We start from the raw sequence: 18,283 nt of genomic DNA, 5'->3' as shown, positions 1-18,283 counted from the left end.
TGCTGTATTACTGAGTAATTAGCATAGCATAATGCGAGAAGATGAATTACACTGTCTTATAGATTACTTTCTTCAGTTGTCGAATCCCACACAGCCCAAAGAAGCAGCCATTATCTCTGGAGATGGGTCACATGCGTAGTGTTTATGGTCTTAGGATCATCTTTGAATAACCGAAGGTCTGAACGATTTTTCGATTGTTATAATTTCATGTTGAGGACCTACGTGTTCTCTGTAGTCGAAAAGCATTGAACACTGATAACTAACCAACCATGTTAGCATTCGTCAAGTCGAAATATTGGAAAACGTGAGAGTATCAGCCCTCGTTATGGGCGAGACAGCACATATGGTCGGAGAGAACTCTTAATGGTTGGAGCGATTAGTCTCGCTAAGCAATACACAAAGCAACACTGTTACCACTGCGGGCAATATCAGAAACATTTACCTTCATTTATCAGGTGTAACTGGAATCCTATCTGCTTGTGTTTACGCCAAAAGTGAATTTCTTTGGGATCCTGTACCATCATCAATAAGCTTCCAGCAGTACAGTCTGGTCGAGGACCTTCTTACGATAAAAAACCCATTTTCCATGATCTTTGCGTGAGAATATATCCTGGAGGCTCCAGGAGCTTCATGAGACCCCTCCTGGAATTGCACAACGTATCAGTAATCCCTTTTGTTTGATTGTCTATTGAGAGAGAGAGATGTCAAGGTTGGCAGTTCTAGAAATTCGGATGACTTTGATCGCAATCCCTTCAACAACTGAGGCAGACAGACTATAATTCTCCCTTGTTTTAACTGAACTTTCATATATTGCCTTTGTTCATCACTTCATCATTTTCAGTATTATCTAAATGTTAACCTCAGTGAAATAAGGCTTTGCAGTGACTACTCACAAGCTAGTAAAAGAAAAAGAAAACTTGAAGGAGTCTTAGATTAATAGAAGACCGACTGACTTCGGCAACTCTTGAACCTTGAATTCTCAAAAGCAATGAACCTTGGAACCTGCCATACATTTTCTTTTGTAACTTAGTCACAATAGCCATTCGATTCACTGGTCGTTCGAACAATGAGACAAATCATGATAAAGTGAAATGTCTGGGAATTCCAAGGCACTTAATTGAAGCTAGGTTTATACAAATCACTTCCAGTGATTGGTGGAATTTGTTACTCAACGAAATAAGGATCTAGTTTAGTAGTGCGAACGATACATGGTCAGCTTGAATACCGCAGACTTGAGAACGTACCTTGCATAACATCCCAGGCTACTGCCCTAATGGTCTTTTCTAGAACTAGTGTAACATTGATCCGTAGAATCCTTAAGCACGAAGGCACGATCCTGGGGTATGACGACATCCATACACTTATCAAGGGTAATGCTGTCGTGGTTAGAGGTTAGCAAATTCATACCAGTTCTAGAACTGATATAATTCGTTCGTGATTGTGGCGTCTCTGGTAGACCCTAAACCTCTGTTGTTGAGGTCTGGGTTACGTTCTTTGAAAACAGACTTAACACCAAACCAAACCAAGTTACTACAAGTTTAGGCATATGAGAAATCTTAACATTTCCTTGATCCAGTTAATATGATGCGTCCTCGGAAACTTTTGTCCACTTCACTTTAATAAGTAACTTAACTTCGCGCGCTACTCTGGGGCCATCGATTAGGAGTCTCAAGCAAGATTGATTTCACCACAGAAAAACAACCTTGAGCTAGATCTGACATGTTGATTTCCCATTCGATCGACCACTCCGGCGTCGTCCATAACGGGAATTGCTTGAATATCAATGCTCATCTAGTGTGCAAACCGATTTATCAGGAACTGGGTGCAGGATTCCATGCATCATTTAGGTTCTCCAAGAACTAAGAAAGCCAATGTATTTTCGGAAAAAAAGAAAATTATTACTCGGTGTACAATGAATGATTGTCTGTAAACGAATATTTCTAAAGAACCACCGAAAAACCACGGGTATCTGCTCGCTTGCTTGACACAGGGTCACTTTGTACAATACAAGCCCAATGCCAACTTTTTTTTTTTTTTTTTTTGTATGAGCATCTTTTTCGCTGTAACCCACCCTCGCTCCCCAGATTAGAAAAAAAAAAAAAAAAAAAAACCCTATCCAACAAATCCCTCTTATATTCTTCCTCCAGATCCTTCCTCTCCACTCAGCACTTGAGGAGGATATTCATTGTTTATTTCCTGCCTCTTGGAATTCGTGGCAGTAATGGTGTCAGATTCTTATCGTCCACCCTCATGAAGCTGACCTGTCGCAACCCAGGGGTTGACATCCGTCCACTTTCTCTCACCACTAAAAGGTTTATCACATAAGAAAACCGTAGAAATATTGGCATTCGCACGAAACTTGGTGGATGAAATCCATGATATTTCTTAAGAGTTGGTTTGTTCAGTAATGGTAGGGATTACTTGAGTTTACCCCAGCAGATTGTTTATTAAGTGGTCTGCCATTTTCACAGTCCTAATTGTATGAAAGATCACGGTGAAATTACTGACCTTCCTGGTTAAGTAGAGTAAGGATCATAATGACTATGATGCTCTGGGCATCATTACGTTGCATTACGAATTCTTAAGCGTTATCTTGACTGTTGACTACACGACCTGTGATTATCACAAGTCCATAGTCGACGGATGAAAACCCCAATGAAGGCAAGGGCTCTTGCACAAGTAATCGTTGCTTTTGCGCAAATCGTTCTCCTTCGGGCGTAAGCGATTTCCTTGTATTCTTAACGCGGAGTCGTAGAGATGAGCCATAATTCACCGACACACGAATACTGGGTAAACAATAGTGTGTTGATGATCATTACTCTCCATCGCACGCACGGGCGCACACACACGTAAGCCTAATGCTGTCCATCTTTTCTAGCTGGAGACGTAACAGATGTCAGTGTGGAGGTTCAGGAGAGATGATGATGGCAGACTGTTTTAGGATTGATATTAGAATGTTTCTATATTGCATCCAAAACGGTTGGGAGGGCTGCACTGAATTGTGAAGGTGGTAACTGTAGTGCTAAAACATTCGTAAAGAATAAAGATAATCACATCACAAGGTCTGTGGTGTCGGTTGATGTTTGGCGGTGGCGGCCAGGAATGTGGTAAAGAAAATTGGTCGCGATAAATAGAGTGGATCTAATACATGTTGGTCTCTGTGCGAGAAGAAGGGTGGGAGAGGTAAGAGAAAAGCCCATGTTGAAGACCTGCACTTGTGGGCCAAGGTTAGAGCTGACACGCTTAGCTGAAATGTCCCTTTGGAGCCACGTCTGTGCTCGTCGTATTCTGTAATTTAAAATTGCCTTGAGAAATATGTTTTTGGTTGACGAATAATGTTCAATTTGATATCCTAAGTCTTTCTGGTGTTTTGCGTGCATTTATAATTTTCAGGTTGTAATGGGAGAGAACGGACGCCTACACATAGTCATCCATACATTAATTGGCATGTTAGCGACAGTGCTTAGATAGGTAGATATTCATAGTATAGAACGATAGTTATAGAGAAGTAACATCTGTATTAAGGGATGCTTACTCCATCATGCTATAAGATACATCAAGATTTCATACCTGGGAGACAGACTGGGCATGACTTAAAGCAAAGAGGCTGACGTAGGTACAGCAATGCTTCCTAGGCTGCTAATGAGGTTGTTATAGATACAGTGATGGTTCCTGGGCTGATATACCGGCTATTATCGATACAGTAATGCTCCCTGGATACTACAGTGTATGTTTAACTAAAACTAGTATAGGCGGGAATAACAAATATATACAATGTGGTGTGGTAAGTTGCCAAACGGTATTCAGGTTCGATCTGCCAGCAGCCATATCTTGCTTCCTTTATTTCTGTTACTATTTTCGAGGCTGATTCGTGAAACTGTGGCCAAAAGTTTCCCGAGCAAGAGTTTCAAGGCACTATGGCATGATTTCTATATCGTGCGCGAGGATGGGTTACACTTAATCTGTAAAACCTCGAGTGGTGTTATGTATGGCAACTGTGGGTCTACGTGGTGGCCATGATCCCTGCTGGCTGAGGTATCGTTGTGGTGATACTACCTGTTTTTGGACACGCAAGGGATTCCAGCCACACGGCTATCGAGCTGTTGACAATCATTAAGAGTGGTAATACACCAGACGTCCATGACCCGTTACTTACTGTGATTTTAATTGACTTGCAATCTTTTTTTCTCTCGCTTTACAGCCTACTTCACGATGGGTGCGACTGGAAGGGGGGTATTTTCACACACACACACACACACACGTGTAAACGCACACAAAAAAAGAAAAAAATAGGGATTCGTTAAGAAAATATACCTTGTCATGAGTGCATAAGCAAATATTCTTCCATTATCCACCTTCTTGCCAAGCCGCCAGTCCGAGTATTTGTGCGTGAATTGCCTTAAGGGAAGTATCCAAATTATATTTCATGTTCAAAACTGTCAGATTTTTTGATTTCCTAACATGTGAATTATGATTAGGTTGAGTATATACTTGTGGTAATGTCCAACACTATACGATATATACTTTCGTACTATCTCTGTAAAGAGGGTACAGTGTGCTTAAAGTATTACGAAGATCATTTTGTAAAAAGATAAGTTCTCTTTATTAAAGAAAATTGATCTGATTTCTCGGAGATGATGATTAAGATGATCATTGTGCTGAGCCCTACGATATATTAGCGATAGTAGTTTGGACGAGCCTGTAATAGGTAATTGTATTCCTGGGATGATGAGAGAACAAAGCGTATTAACTAAAAGGAAGTGACACTGGCAAACAATGGCGAGAGTCTTCTACCAAAGATGCTGTTCATAGCCTGTTTTGCATTGACGGTCTTTGCACTGTTGTATCTATGGCAATGACTCTTTCAAGGTTGACTTAAATCGGGCTAATAAATCTTTTTATTTTCAGCTTGTGGTTCAGACGATGGGCGAGGAAGCGAAGAAGGTGACGTCGGCGGAGGCGCTGCAGGAGGATGAGGATGAGAGAGGAACGTGGGGGAATCAGTGCGAATTCTTCCTTTCTTGTCTTGGTTACGCTGTTGGCTTCGGCAACGTGTGGAGGTTCCCATACCTCTGCTACAAGAATGGTGGAGGTGAGGGAAAGTGAAATGCCATTTCATTTGGATAAATGATCAGGCGAAGAAAACACTCCTTTAAACAGTATTTAACTTGATTTCTTTTAATATACCATATGCCAAACAAGGTAGCCGATACGTTCGTTGATTTCGGACTTGTGTACAGCCAAATGCTGATATACCCATCTTGATTATGAAAAGACTGACGGTCTTTGTTTTGTGGTCTCTACAGCGGCGTTCCTGATCCCGTACGTCATCATGCTTCTGTGCGCGGGCCTACCCCTGTTCTTCATGGAGCTTGCCTTGGGTCAGTACGTGAGCCTTGGTCCAAATATCCTCTTTCCCAAGCTGGCTCCTCTGTTCTCTGGTGAGTTGTGCATCATCGGGTTTATCATTTTTCATTGCTAAGGATTAATTGCTTTCAAAATTTCTTTCAATACTAAAGATTATTTGCTTTCAGAGTCGCCCTCACAATAAAAGATTAATTGTTTTCAAATACTCTATCACTACGAAAGAGTAATTGCTTTCAGAGTCGCTCTTACTGCTAGGGAATAATTAATTTCAGATGTAGGTAGCTGATCTTTTGCCGTTTGACACTGTAAGAATGAATCTTTTACATCTGTTTGTAAACATTGACCAATAATTTCGTTGTACATTTCGGAAAGATCTGTTAAGGAAAATCATTTACGGTCGTGTGTGGTTTTCAGGACTCGGTTGGGGTATGATTATTGTGTCAGTGTTGGTAGCAGTTTACTACAACATGATCCTGGCCTGGACGCTCTTCTACACCTTCGCCTCCTTCACCAGCGTACTGCCTTGGGGACACTGTGATAATGTCTTCAACTCTGTAGGTAAGATATCCCATTCAAACTTAGTAATGTTCCTCTATTGTTGGATCATTCAAGATTTGGTGCATTCCAAGAAGTATCTGTTGTTCTTGGTTATAGGATGTAACCCTAGGACCCATTTAATGTGGCTCCTTCAGCTTTAGGGCTACACTCCACGCAGGAGCAGAAAATGGACGATTCTTGGGTGAGAAGGTCCTTGAGATTGTACTACTTTTCGTTCATTATGATGATCTCGCCGAAGGTGGTTTCTTCATCACGGTGTGACCGCACTGAGGCAGAGTATATCAAAGGGTAATAAGTGGAAGGATGAAGTTGCTAGTGAAAAGAGAAGAGTAGGGGAATATCTGCAAGGAAGGAGTGCGAGTGACGGGAGATGTACAAGAAATTATTTAAGAATGAATTCTTTGTTCTTGCTTTCAGTATTCTTCTCTACCTATTAACAAACCCTAACAACATTATTTGCAGAGTGTTTCACAGAAGACCTTTCAGCCAACTGCAGAAACCAGTCCCTCTTCTACTACAACAAGACGTGCGTCGACATCCAGCAGTACTGTGGGATAGTGAACCACCTTGACTACAATGAAACTTATTGCCAAGACCCATCAAACTCCAGTATAGTAGTGGAAGCTGATGGCATCGTTCCAAAAATCTCAGCCAGCGAGGACTACTTTAAGTAAGTACAAGTATCTGAAGTACCAGTTGTGAAGAGGAGACTCTATATAAAGCAGTGGATGAAAATCATTCCTGGTTAATTCTACACTCTGAGTCATACACAAGTGCTTTCTACCGTCAAACTGACCAAAGGTCTCCTTTGGATTTGGATTATATCAGATTAATCGCCAACGTCATCTGAATATGCTGAACAAGACGTGTACTACAGCCCATTTAGCCTAGACCTACCATCCTTGGCAGACTAATGGGTTATTATTACGCTTGCAAATTTACTTTTACACTTCCACTAGAATGCACAATGGTCTAGCCACAATTTGAATTTTAAACTCTGCCTCGCTGTATCAAGGCGTCTCCCTCCTTAAAACATAAACCAAGAAGCCATCATATGAATCTGGATCTAACTTGTCACTGAATTATGCTGTCCATCTTATAACCACTACTTTATATCTTGTATTTTATTTCTGGAGTGGGTTTAAAGGATTATCTCGAAACTATAATATAACCAACATACACATTCAGAGCCAAATATTATGCATGCTTAGGTATATTACACTTTTGCATGTTAGGTCTGTTCCAGAACTGACCAGTGGCGAGGAACGGACTAGTTTACTATAAGAAGCTGAAAATGAATGCTTGCAACGGCTACTCCAGGCAGGTACAGGATTTTCTAACACTGACGAGAGAACAGATCGCAACACATGGAGAGTCGCAGCGTTTCGTTCATCTCTGACTATGGATGGTTTCTACACGCACTGAAGCTTCTTATATTTCCTTTAATCAATAAATTTTATTATTCATATCGAAAAAAAGTATCTAAACCCATTTATATTTGGTATGAACGCTTGCCACTGTCTCTATGGGATCATTCAACATTTGTGTCGACTGTTAGTATTTATAGAACCATATACATTATACCCAAGTACCACAGGAAAGCTATATTCAAGTGTATTTGCTCCGTGTATAGCAAATATATTACCGGTTTCAAATTATTTTATGACCAATTGTAAAAGACATAAGTGTAATTAGGTAAGTATCAATAGTTGTCAGCACTGCAGTAACGTGAGGTAGTAATGTTAAGTTACCACCACAAGGTTTTAACCTGTATGTTCTCCACAGGAACCGTATGTTGGGGGTGACTGGTAGAACCTGGGAAGACATGGGCGGTTTACGGTGGGAGTTGGTGGGCTGCCTCGCCCTTGCCTGGGTCATAGTGTGCCTGTGTATGATTAAGGGCGTCAAGAGCTCTGGAAAAGTGGTGTACTTCACTGCGCTTTTCCCCTATGTGGTTCTGTTTATTCTTTTCGTCAGAGGTTAGTGAAGACTAATCTCTCTTCTTATAACAACGGGAAAGATTCGAATGGCCTATGTTCTAGGGTGATTATAGAGTAATATCAGTGTATAGTTTGCTTTAAGATTATAGCTTACCCTTTAGTATAATTTTTCAGCACTGGTTCGTGATACTTTTAATGGATGATTCAGTGGAAACTATAATGCTTGTGTTCAGTTACAGATGGCTTTTGCAAAGTTCCCCAAGCATTATCAACCATTACATCTCTGTCCAATACTCGTATTTACTGTTCAAAGTATGTGTAAATGAATGAGTAATGTTGATCGGTGTCTGTCACAAATTTGAAGGAATTGCTCTTTGCTTAGTTTAATAAATAATGAAGGCAGAATACTGGCTGCATAAGATTAGCACTGGAGAAAGAGACAAATGTTTGAAGAAGCAACGGTAAAGAGGTTGGAGAGTGTAGTATTTGTCAATAATGTGGTAGGTTTGAGTTTCTGTGAGGCTCCCAAGTGTGGCTATAGTTTACACCGTATCCCCTGTGACTATGGTTTCTCCATCAATCATATTTCATCTCAACTTTGCACTCTACCCTTGTTGTCGTGTCTTCATACGTTGTGCCTCTTGAGTACAGCAGGACTTGACAGAATATGTAAAAAGCATAGCTAATCAGTCTGGTATTATATATCTTGCATTAACTCAATGTTTCTGATAGGTTCATATAGATGCTTATCTCCAAATTTGTTATCGCTGAACTTCCATATGAATTCATAATTACATACTGTGTAATTGTATCGAGTATTTGAAGTAATTGAACCTCAGTTTGGGGGGGGGGGGTGAATAAAGATATTTCATACATTATCTCGTAATCCACCGGAGCTCGGTTTTGTGATCTATCTGAGAACCTCACAAGGTGATATTAATTTTCGGCGTTCACAAGAGTTATCTACGTAACTCTCCTGGAAAACAGGCTTTTTTGAAAAAGAAAAAAGTTTCCATGACTAGTAAGCCAAAGCCTTTAAATATCTTCTTGTTTCCCGTAGGCGTTACTCTGGAAGGGTCTTATAAAGGCATCAGATTTTATTTCCTGGAGCCAAACATTACACGTCTTACGGAGACTGAAGTCTGGAACGACGCTGCCACACAGATATTCTACTCTCTGGGCTCGTCGTTTGGTGGTCTGATCACACTAGCGTCGTACAACAAGTTTAACAACAACTGTATGAGGTAAGACTGATACAACTGTTTTAGTACAATAGACTTGGGGATTTTATATCGTCTTTGCCTAGTTGTCTACCAAATAAGTATGTTTATAAGAAAACGGTAAAGGTAAGGAAAACTGAGAGCATTTAGGGGAAAGTGCACTGTAAGATAGATGCTGTAATGGAGGCTGTACTGTTCTCATTGTGTGGTTCGACGAACCTCTTATTCTTGAAACTGGAGTTTCGGTGAACCACACAGATAGCGCAGGACATTGTGTTGTGACGGTCTAATTTATGTACACTGAACATGCAGTTCACGAATAATTGTCATAAAGTTATGAAATGGTGATCTATCTTGAGAGGGGTTTTCTGATATTTATACGTTCGAAAAACTAAAGCTTCAACCCTGTTAAAATGTCTTGAGAGTATTAAAGATACTGTTTGAATCTGTTTTTAAATGATTCATCTGGCCAGAGATTACATTTGCTTTCTTTTAACAGAGACGCCATCATCATCGCCTTCTCGAACTGCTCGACTTCGGTGTTCGCTGGGTTCGTGATCTTCAGTATCCTGGGCTTCCTGGCCTCTGAACTTGGGGTGGAGGTTCAGGATGTGGTCTCCTCAGGTTCTGGTCTGGCATTCGTGGTGTACCCAGCCGCTGTGACACGCATGCCCGTCCCTCCCCTATGGTCCATTCTCTTCTTCCTCATGTTGATCACTCTTGGGCTAGATTCACAGGTTGGTGGTGGAATTAATGTTTTGCTACATATTCACTTATGATTATCATTAGTGAGGTATTGCCAGACTCCTCTTGCTCGAGGTTACGTCGTGATTAAAAAGTCACTTTGGCGAGGCTGTCTCGCTGGAAGTACAGTGTCGTCTCTAAACTTTTCACTCCGAAGGAATCAACATTTCCCTGCTGGTAGAAGTAGTGCAGCCTTAGGCTTAAGGAGCCCTTATAAATGGCCTGGATAACACCAGGACTCTCTCATAGAAATATATGTGGAAGTAATAAATGAATAGTCTATCAGCAGATTAACTGATTATTATAGAATAATAGTTTCTAAAAATTCTCATTCTTTCCTGTTACAGTTCACGATGGTCGAGACACTCACCACAGCCTTGTTTGATCAATTCGAGTACTTGAGAGCGAAGAAACCTATAGTGGTGACCGCTTTGTGTTTTGTATTGTTCCTGTGTGGCATTAGCATGTGCCTGGAGGGAGGCATATACATGTTTGAACTCTTTAACTTCTACTCTGCCGGCATCTCAGTCATAATCTTGGCCATTACGGAAATCATACTGATCCAATATATTTATGGTAAGTTGGAAAAGTTTTTGGTGTTTGATTCACAAATCTGTTAATGTCCTTTGTGTCTGCTGATTTTATTTGCCCATTTCTTTTTAGCTTGAAGAATAATGTATCTGAGTGAAAAAAATTCTACTTGCGTCTTATATGCCTTTGCTTTCCATAGGTTTCAAGAACTTCATGAGAAACATTCGAAAGGAGATTGGCATCTACATACCAATGCCACTCTTTGGCTATTGGGCTGCAACCTGGCTTGTAATCACTCCTGTTTCACTGGCTGTAAGTATACAAAAACCCCACTTCATTGTCCGTATACATAGTAGCAGATGCATTAAGTGTCGTAGCTGATTGATTTAATCACTTGTAATTCTTTCATCATTTTGCCTTATTGTGCACATCATATCCTAATCATATACCGAAAACGATTTCTCTTGAACCATTATATTCCTAATTCTATATGCAATTCAAAACATATTTGATATCATCTATGAGACTAGGAATCTATTGCCATTTTAAGTAATGATTCCGATTGTTCACTATTAATGGCATCATTCTTCTCCTCCGCAGGTAATCTTAGTCATGTCAATCTATTACTTCACACCTGCCTCGTTTGGCGACTACACATACCCGGACAACATCCAGACCCTAGGCTGGTTTATCTGCGTCTGCTCGATCATTCTCATCCCACTTGGCGCCATCTTCGTGCTTGTGAAAGGGGAACACAAGGGCAAGGAGCTGATCTTAGTGACCCCAGACTTCTGTCCGCTGCACGTTAGGAAGTTAAGGGAAACGAGGGGTGCTGCCTCTAAGGGCCAGAGTGTTGGCGTCTTCAGATATACCTACGACAATGAAGGTTTTCAGGAACCCACTGCAAAGGTTAACATTTGATTACATTTGATTTTTTTCCTTCTCGGTCTCACGTTATGTTGCATGGTTGTATATCCCACTTTTTTATTACTCGTAAATCATTCAAAACTGAGGCTACAATTGATTTTTGTGATGTGTAATTTGATAGAAACGAAGGAAGTAGCTATCAATGTGTACACGAAGACCACCTGTTTCATATCGTGTGTATAGACCGTGTTGAAAGGTCATACAATTTATACTGGGTCATACAATTCAAAGTGGATCTTTTGCTTTTCAGGTTTATCCAAAGCTACCAGAAGGTGAGAACCCGCCTCCCTACGCCAATCACATTTAGGGAAAGCTACTCAGGAAGCAGCACTGTGTGATAGAGACGACAAAATGTAAGCACCAAACTGACGCGAAGAAATACATCTGGTGCTATCGATATAGACCTAACTGTTGTATATAATTTTCATGCAATATCAATATCACCGGGTGAGTCGTATATATAATGCCAGTATGTCCACGCTCTCCTCTAGTCTGTAACTATGAGGGTAACGCTGAAAAACTAGATCGTCCAATCTAGTTGTATGGTTTTAAGCGAATGTTGATAGTGGTGTGTGTGTGTGTAATATATATATATATATATATATATATATATATATATATATATATATATAAAGCGAATGTTGATGGAAGTATATATATATATATATATATATATATATATATATATATATATATATATATAAATATATATATAGCTATAGATATATATGTATTCTCATGTCTCGAGGACATGTGATTGCATTTTACAATAGATTTATTACATATTTAATTAGGTAAGGTTATTAATCTATTTTATTACTTCTTGCTGGACACAAAGACTACAGAAGATTTAAACGCTTTGTTGTATTTCACAACATTGAGTCTTATCCTTCAAGTTGTTTTGGTAAGATTTCTTGACTGATTAATGAAGTTGCTGGATTTCATACATGTTTTGAGAAACTATCTAGGCAGCTTCCATAGGTCACACAATCTATAGTTATAACGGGATCTCTGATCTGTTTTCCACCATCTTATCGGAACGTCATATCTGTAAAGCTACTTAGGAATTTACGCGTTTTTTTTTTTTTCTTGATACTCGTGCACTCAGAATTTTCAGTCGAAAACTTTAGAATTTTAATATTTCTTTTAAAGAAAATGTTGATGAAAAGGAATGGGGGGGGGGGGGATTTCTATTTCTACTGGAAGGACGTATTTTATATTTTTTACTCGATGTATATGCTCTACAGCCATCGAATGTCGTATATGATAATTTTATAATTTTCTTAATTACCCTTTGGCTTTAACCTGTCCGTGAGGTTTGAAAGTTATTACCTTTGTCAAGATGTAAGCAAATAAATATAGTTATCTTATGTATTCCATTTCCTTTTTATCCAGAACAATGTGTGTCTGAAGTGAAGGACGTATTTTATATTTTTTACTCGAGATATATATGCTCTACAGCCATCGAATGTCGTATATGATGATTTGATAATTTTCACAATTACCCTTTGGCTTTAACCTGTCCGTGAGGTTGCAATAATGTATTGAAAGTTGTTACCTTTGTCAAGATGTAAGCAATGAAATATAGAGTTTTTATCTTATGTATTCTGTTGCCTTTTTATCCAGAACATTGTGTGTGTGAAGGGAAAGATTGGAATCGTGAAGTATGCATGGGTATGTGGGTATGTGTATATGCCCCTATCAATATGAAGACTGTGCGAAGGATAAAATGATGCGTTTCTGGAGAAATCTGAATCGTTTGATTAAGTCTTGAGAATGAGAAACATGGTTGTATTGGGCGATATGAAAGTGAAGTGGAATGTGAAATTGGCGAGAGAGTTGGTAAATGGGGAATGGCTGGAGTATATGAGAACGGAATGGATCTCGTGGACGTCTGTGCTGATAGGAGTATATTCCTTGCAAAACACTTTTTTTCAGAACGAAACAATCCACAGTTATACATGAAAATTCAGGAAAGGAGGAGGGAAGAATATGAAATATGTAAGCGGGATGTTAAGCCGATACAGGAAAATAACGGAAGGGCAGATGAAAATTTTGGAAGAAACATTGTGAAGGTGAAAAAAGAAATAGATGGATGTTAATGTGAGAAGTAAGGAAGTGGAGTTGCTGAATCAAAGAAAGAAATGAATGGAAGATGGAATGAATGTCTTGAAGAAATGGTGAATGTGGGAGAATGGGAGGCAGTAGTTGTTACATGCATGGGTATGGAGTACGGAAGGAAGAGGATACATGTGCAAGGGCCTATAGCATAAAGGGAGGTAAGAAGGGCAATAATGAAGCTGAAGCTAGGTAAGACACCTGGAGTGGATGGGATTTTGGCTGAAATACTGAAGTATGGAGGAAAAATTGTGATGGGAGTAGATGTATGATACGGAATTTAGCATGGAAACAAAGGTTGTGCCTGAGAATTGGGTGGAAGGTATTATTGTTCCATTATTCAAAAGATGCGAAGTGTTTATAGCAATTTTAGGGGAACACGTCTGTTGCATGTACCAGGAAAAGTGTATGCAAGAATATTAATAGTGATGGAAGTGACAAATCACAATAACAGGATCAAGAGGGTATTAGGAAAGGTACGGAATGTGGGGATCACAGTTTTGTGGATCTGGAGAATGCGTATGACAAGAGTCTAGTGGAATGTTTTATTGGATGTTAAAGATATATATGGGGTAGGGGGACAACTGTTGGATGGTGTGAAAGCCTTCTGTAGATGAGCAAATGCTTGTGTAAGAGTGGATGGTAAGTTGAGTAAAAGTTTCGGTATACATACAAGTGTGGGGCAGGGCTGTGTGTCACCATGGCTTTTTGATGTATGTATACAGGTGGAGTGAGAAGATATGGAGTGTGGCTGTGAGATATAATGTCTAGTGGCAAGCCAGTCTGCGGATGATACTGTGTTTGCCGAGAGTGGAGTTTCAGAGGGTTGTGTGTTGGAGTAATTGATTAAAAGTAAATACAAGTAAAAGTAATTGTGCTTGAAAGAAAATGGTAAAAGTATGTTATAAAACCATATAGTGAAAAAATATGTACTAAACTGTGCTTTGGATATGGAGTAGAAAGACTGGAGAAAGAGAGAATCTAAGTTTTTAGGAGCCATCTTGGGTAAGTGTGGTGATATGGAAGGAGAGGTAAGGGAGAGACCAGTACAGGGTAGAGGAGTCACTGGGGCCCTTAACAGAATAATGAAGGGTAGTCGTGGAAGTATGGCAGTGAGGAGAGGATTAAGGAACAGCATACTCCTCCCAACCCTGAACAATGCAGCAGAAACATGGGATGAGTCGCAGAGTCGAGAATCCAGACTGTGGAAAAGAGCTATTTGAGAAGAGCATTTGGTGTGACTAGATGAAGAAAGAAATGAAAGGGAGTATGAGAGATGTAGTATAGCAGGAATGCAAAGGGAACGCATTGTAGGGTAATAGAGTTGGTGAAAAGTTATACTTTGAGGTAATTTGGGCATGTTGGAAGAATGCAGGACTGGGAGTTTACAAGGAGGGTGTACGATACTACAATTAAAGGGGTTAGTTAGATGTCTGCTTTACAAACGTTGTGCTATATATCTATACATCGGGAAAAGGTTTAATTTGCTGATATATTGATTTTAGATCAAATATATATGAGGCTAATTACAAGACTATTGTAGTCTCTATTCATAAGTAATCATAAATTTACAGTAGTTAGGGCATAAGAAAATCTTGATGTATGAAAGAAAACGAAACTACTCCCGGGAAACTATTGTTAATTATTGATATTTCGGTGTCACCTTTCTTACAGCAACGAACGGACTATAATACTTTTAGAATATAAACGCTTATGTAGTTTCAATAAGTATGACGAGGTTGATAAGGTCATGGATACGTTTTAGTGTATGGAAGCTTCAGTGTCATTCAGCACACTAATCTCTCGGATCCGCACCACAATGATAGGGACGGTAATGGCACAATGGCTTCTTCTCGCATTACTGGACGAGGTAAAGTTGATGGCTAGAGTGAATTAGGAGGACCAGTGTACAGAAAGCTTTTCAATATGTCTAGCTAGTCTATAACGAGCGTTGTCTTACTCGCCGATGACATACATGATTAATAGTTTCCAAAACAAGAGAAATTATTTGACCGAACATAGAGGTTCCATGATCTCGATCCAGACTATATTAATGGATAGATGAAGTATTACGGACAATATCAAAAGGTTTATCGATGAAATCTACCCTATCAAATATGACAAGTTTCTAACATTGGTACACAGAAGTGTGTCGATTATGAAGGAAAGTCAGTTCTTTTATATATGACGAGTTTCGAATGAAAACGTGAAACACCTTCAGCTTGGAATAAATGAAATTGTTTCCGAAGGATAAGAATCTGGATGTACACCATCATAGTAACTAATGTAAAGCAAAATTGAATTGTATCGGTTATCACCTCATTCATCACACTAGTTCGATTGAAATCAGAAAATTTAGGATTTTACATTATGTTCCACTAAAATGTAAAGGGTTGTCAGTCTACGTGTGGTAACAACCCATGAAATGCTAAAACTACGATTGGATATATCAAAACCACGAAATATTTAGCCTTGTATTTGATGACGCAATTGATAAATCAGTCATGAAAAGTGAATGAACTCATGATTCATGAAAAAGTGCTCCGTTAAGTCAGTGTTATCATCCTACACTACAGTACACAATGATTAAGAACTTAATGCAAAGAAACTTCGCCTGAAGATGACCACTGGCCGCCCGCCACACGCAAATGCAAAACAGTCACCACACACATGGTACGAACGAACGGACATAGCTCGTTTGTTTCATAATTCTCCTTTCCATTTAGAGTCAGGCCTTGATGTGGACGTTTGTCCGTGATTGGAGCCTTAACATGTAAGGTCGAGGATGAATGGGCAGACAAGAGGTAATCTGGATAACATAGCTGCCAAGCGTCGCTGAAATATACAGCTTTCATACCAGGGTCTCATGAACGATAAGTTAAATCAGTAATGACCATTAGACCTTGGCTTTGGTTCATATCTGGAAACTTTAGTGGTTTGCGATCACCATAGGATGCATAACAATTCGCAAATATAAAGTTTCCATTGTTACTAATAACGCGAAACATCTCAATATCGGAATACTTTTGCCGATGCTTAAATTAACACATTTATAGAGGGAATATATAAATTGAAGGAAAATATAAATTGAACTGCAGCGGTATGATTTTTCGTTTATTGGGTCTTCAGTTGGCTACCAAAGTTTCTTTGCTGTGGTTCTCTGCATTTTCATACTCGGAATAAACTATCGAATACGGATCATTCAAAATACAAAATATTGGTAATGTTACATAACCACTTAAACATTTCTCTTCGACAAACCCCCGAAACATGGCAAGACGAGCAGAGTTTCGTTCAATCGTGTGCACACGAATTCTATCGACAGGAAATACGGCCAACTTACTACAGTTTCCTTGCCTTGTATAGTTAGCTTGAACCCACTACTTATCCAACTTTTCGTTATGAACAGATCTGGCTGCCTGCAAGTATTACGTTCTCATGAATTTGGATTACGTAGGATAAATTTGATAAGGCTTAAACTTCACTCAAATATCTTTCAGCCATCAAGAGTCCAGCCAAACATGTGGGCAAATTGCTTCACGCGCTATTGCCTCTCAATCGGATATACTGTAAAATCTATCGATTCTGCAAACTATGTTCTGTTATACAATGAAGAATCAATCGTTTTCATATCAGTCTATTGTCCCTTGCAGAACGATTAAATACAATGCCGCAAGATGGGCAACAACTGTTCCATTTTACTCGTTTCAAGAACGTTTATAGCAGCTACCCACTAATAGATATACCTTACCAATAAAATAGAGAAAAATATTTAATGGCGGCTTACAAAATACTGACGATTATTCATATACGACATCTTATGCCAGTCATAATTAAACGAGGAAGTAATCAGTTAAGTCTATGCATGTCATTTAACGTGAAGCTCGAACTTTTTGTTCCATCTAACACCAGACGGAAGGTCGGCCGATTCCCATTACATGTTAACAATGGCTGGTTTAGCACAGAGAAGTTTAGTCGAGAGAGAACGACCAGTGATCAGAGCGACTCTTAATACATCTAAAATTTACAACGAACATTTAACTAACCGATGACCAAGATGTGATTAACCGCTTACAATCATTGGTCATAAAACTGAGTTATGTATCTAACCTAACCAAAGAACCTATGCTCTTCATTTGACCTATACAAATGAAGGTAAATGCAAACAATTTCGCAGTCGATAAAATCTATTGTGCCAACGACTTCCTGACATTACCTGGTACTTTCATAATAGCATTACTAATATTCTGCCGTCTTTAATATCTGATATGACCGATTACCGTTATGATTGTAGGCGCCAGTTACCAAGGTGGCAAAACGTAAGATACCCAAGTCAGCATTTTGAACGATTTTTAGTATAGATAAAATTCAATCTATTTCAAAACCAGTTTGATTTTAACCCATTCCTGTTAAAACATGAAAAACGAGATTCAACGAGACGCTCCATTCAAATAAATGCAAAGGGACATTAGTGTATGGGTGTTAACTGATGACATGCCCACAAGTATGATTGGACACCAAAAAAAAAACCACGAAAACATTGGTCTCTTATTCTTCTCACATTTGGTTAAGTAACATGAGCAATTATCAGGGAAAGCGTGGAATAATTTCACGCAGTCTCATGCAAGAATCATAAAATACAATACACAGTGATGAGCTAACTACTACCAGTGCTTACCGACAGATGACATCTGGTTGCCACACCAACTCAAGTGACGTAGTTACCACACAGACGGTGAGTAGGAACGGACACATCTCGTGCAAGTGTCAGTGGAGAATGAGCGGGTCAAGCTTGGCAGACGGGAGGCGAGTTCGGTATCATAGTTGCCAGATGTCACTCATATTCAGTTTATATACCAGGGTCTCAAAAACACGAAA

At 39.4% G+C, this 18,283-nt stretch overlaps 1 protein-coding gene across 5 annotated transcripts in view; it reads left to right on the top strand.

The window, feature by feature from the left end:
* The window catches only part of LOC139748115 (sodium- and chloride-dependent glycine transporter 2-like), a 45,855-nt gene extending 32,963 nt beyond the window's left edge, over positions 1–12,892 (top strand). For all 5 annotated transcript variants that reach the window (XM_071660777.1, XM_071660780.1, XM_071660778.1 and 2 more), the window contains 11 exons: positions 4,909–5,092; positions 5,307–5,441; positions 5,782–5,925; positions 6,388–6,595; positions 7,711–7,904; positions 8,926–9,109; positions 9,585–9,822; positions 10,177–10,405; positions 10,560–10,672; positions 10,961–11,269; positions 11,538–12,892. In XM_071660777.1, coding sequence (XP_071516878.1) covers positions 4,924–5,092; positions 5,307–5,441; positions 5,782–5,925; positions 6,388–6,595; positions 7,711–7,904; positions 8,926–9,109; positions 9,585–9,822; positions 10,177–10,405; positions 10,560–10,672; positions 10,961–11,269; positions 11,538–11,594 — 1,980 coding nt within the window. In that variant the 5' untranslated portion in view covers positions 4,909–4,923 and the 3' untranslated portion in view covers positions 11,595–12,892. The remainder of the gene's footprint in view (positions 1–4,908; positions 5,093–5,306; positions 5,442–5,781; positions 5,926–6,387; positions 6,596–7,710; positions 7,905–8,925; positions 9,110–9,584; positions 9,823–10,176; positions 10,406–10,559; positions 10,673–10,960; positions 11,270–11,537) is intronic.
* Positions 12,893–18,283: the final 5,391 nt, after the last annotated feature.

Source organism: Panulirus ornatus, chromosome 72, assembly GCF_036320965.1.
Source record: "Panulirus ornatus isolate Po-2019 chromosome 72, ASM3632096v1, whole genome shotgun sequence".
Taxonomy (NCBI): domain Eukaryota; kingdom Metazoa; phylum Arthropoda; class Malacostraca; order Decapoda; family Palinuridae; genus Panulirus; species Panulirus ornatus.
Note: the sequence above shows the minus strand (reverse complement) of the source record. Positions and strands in the feature narration are given on the sequence as shown.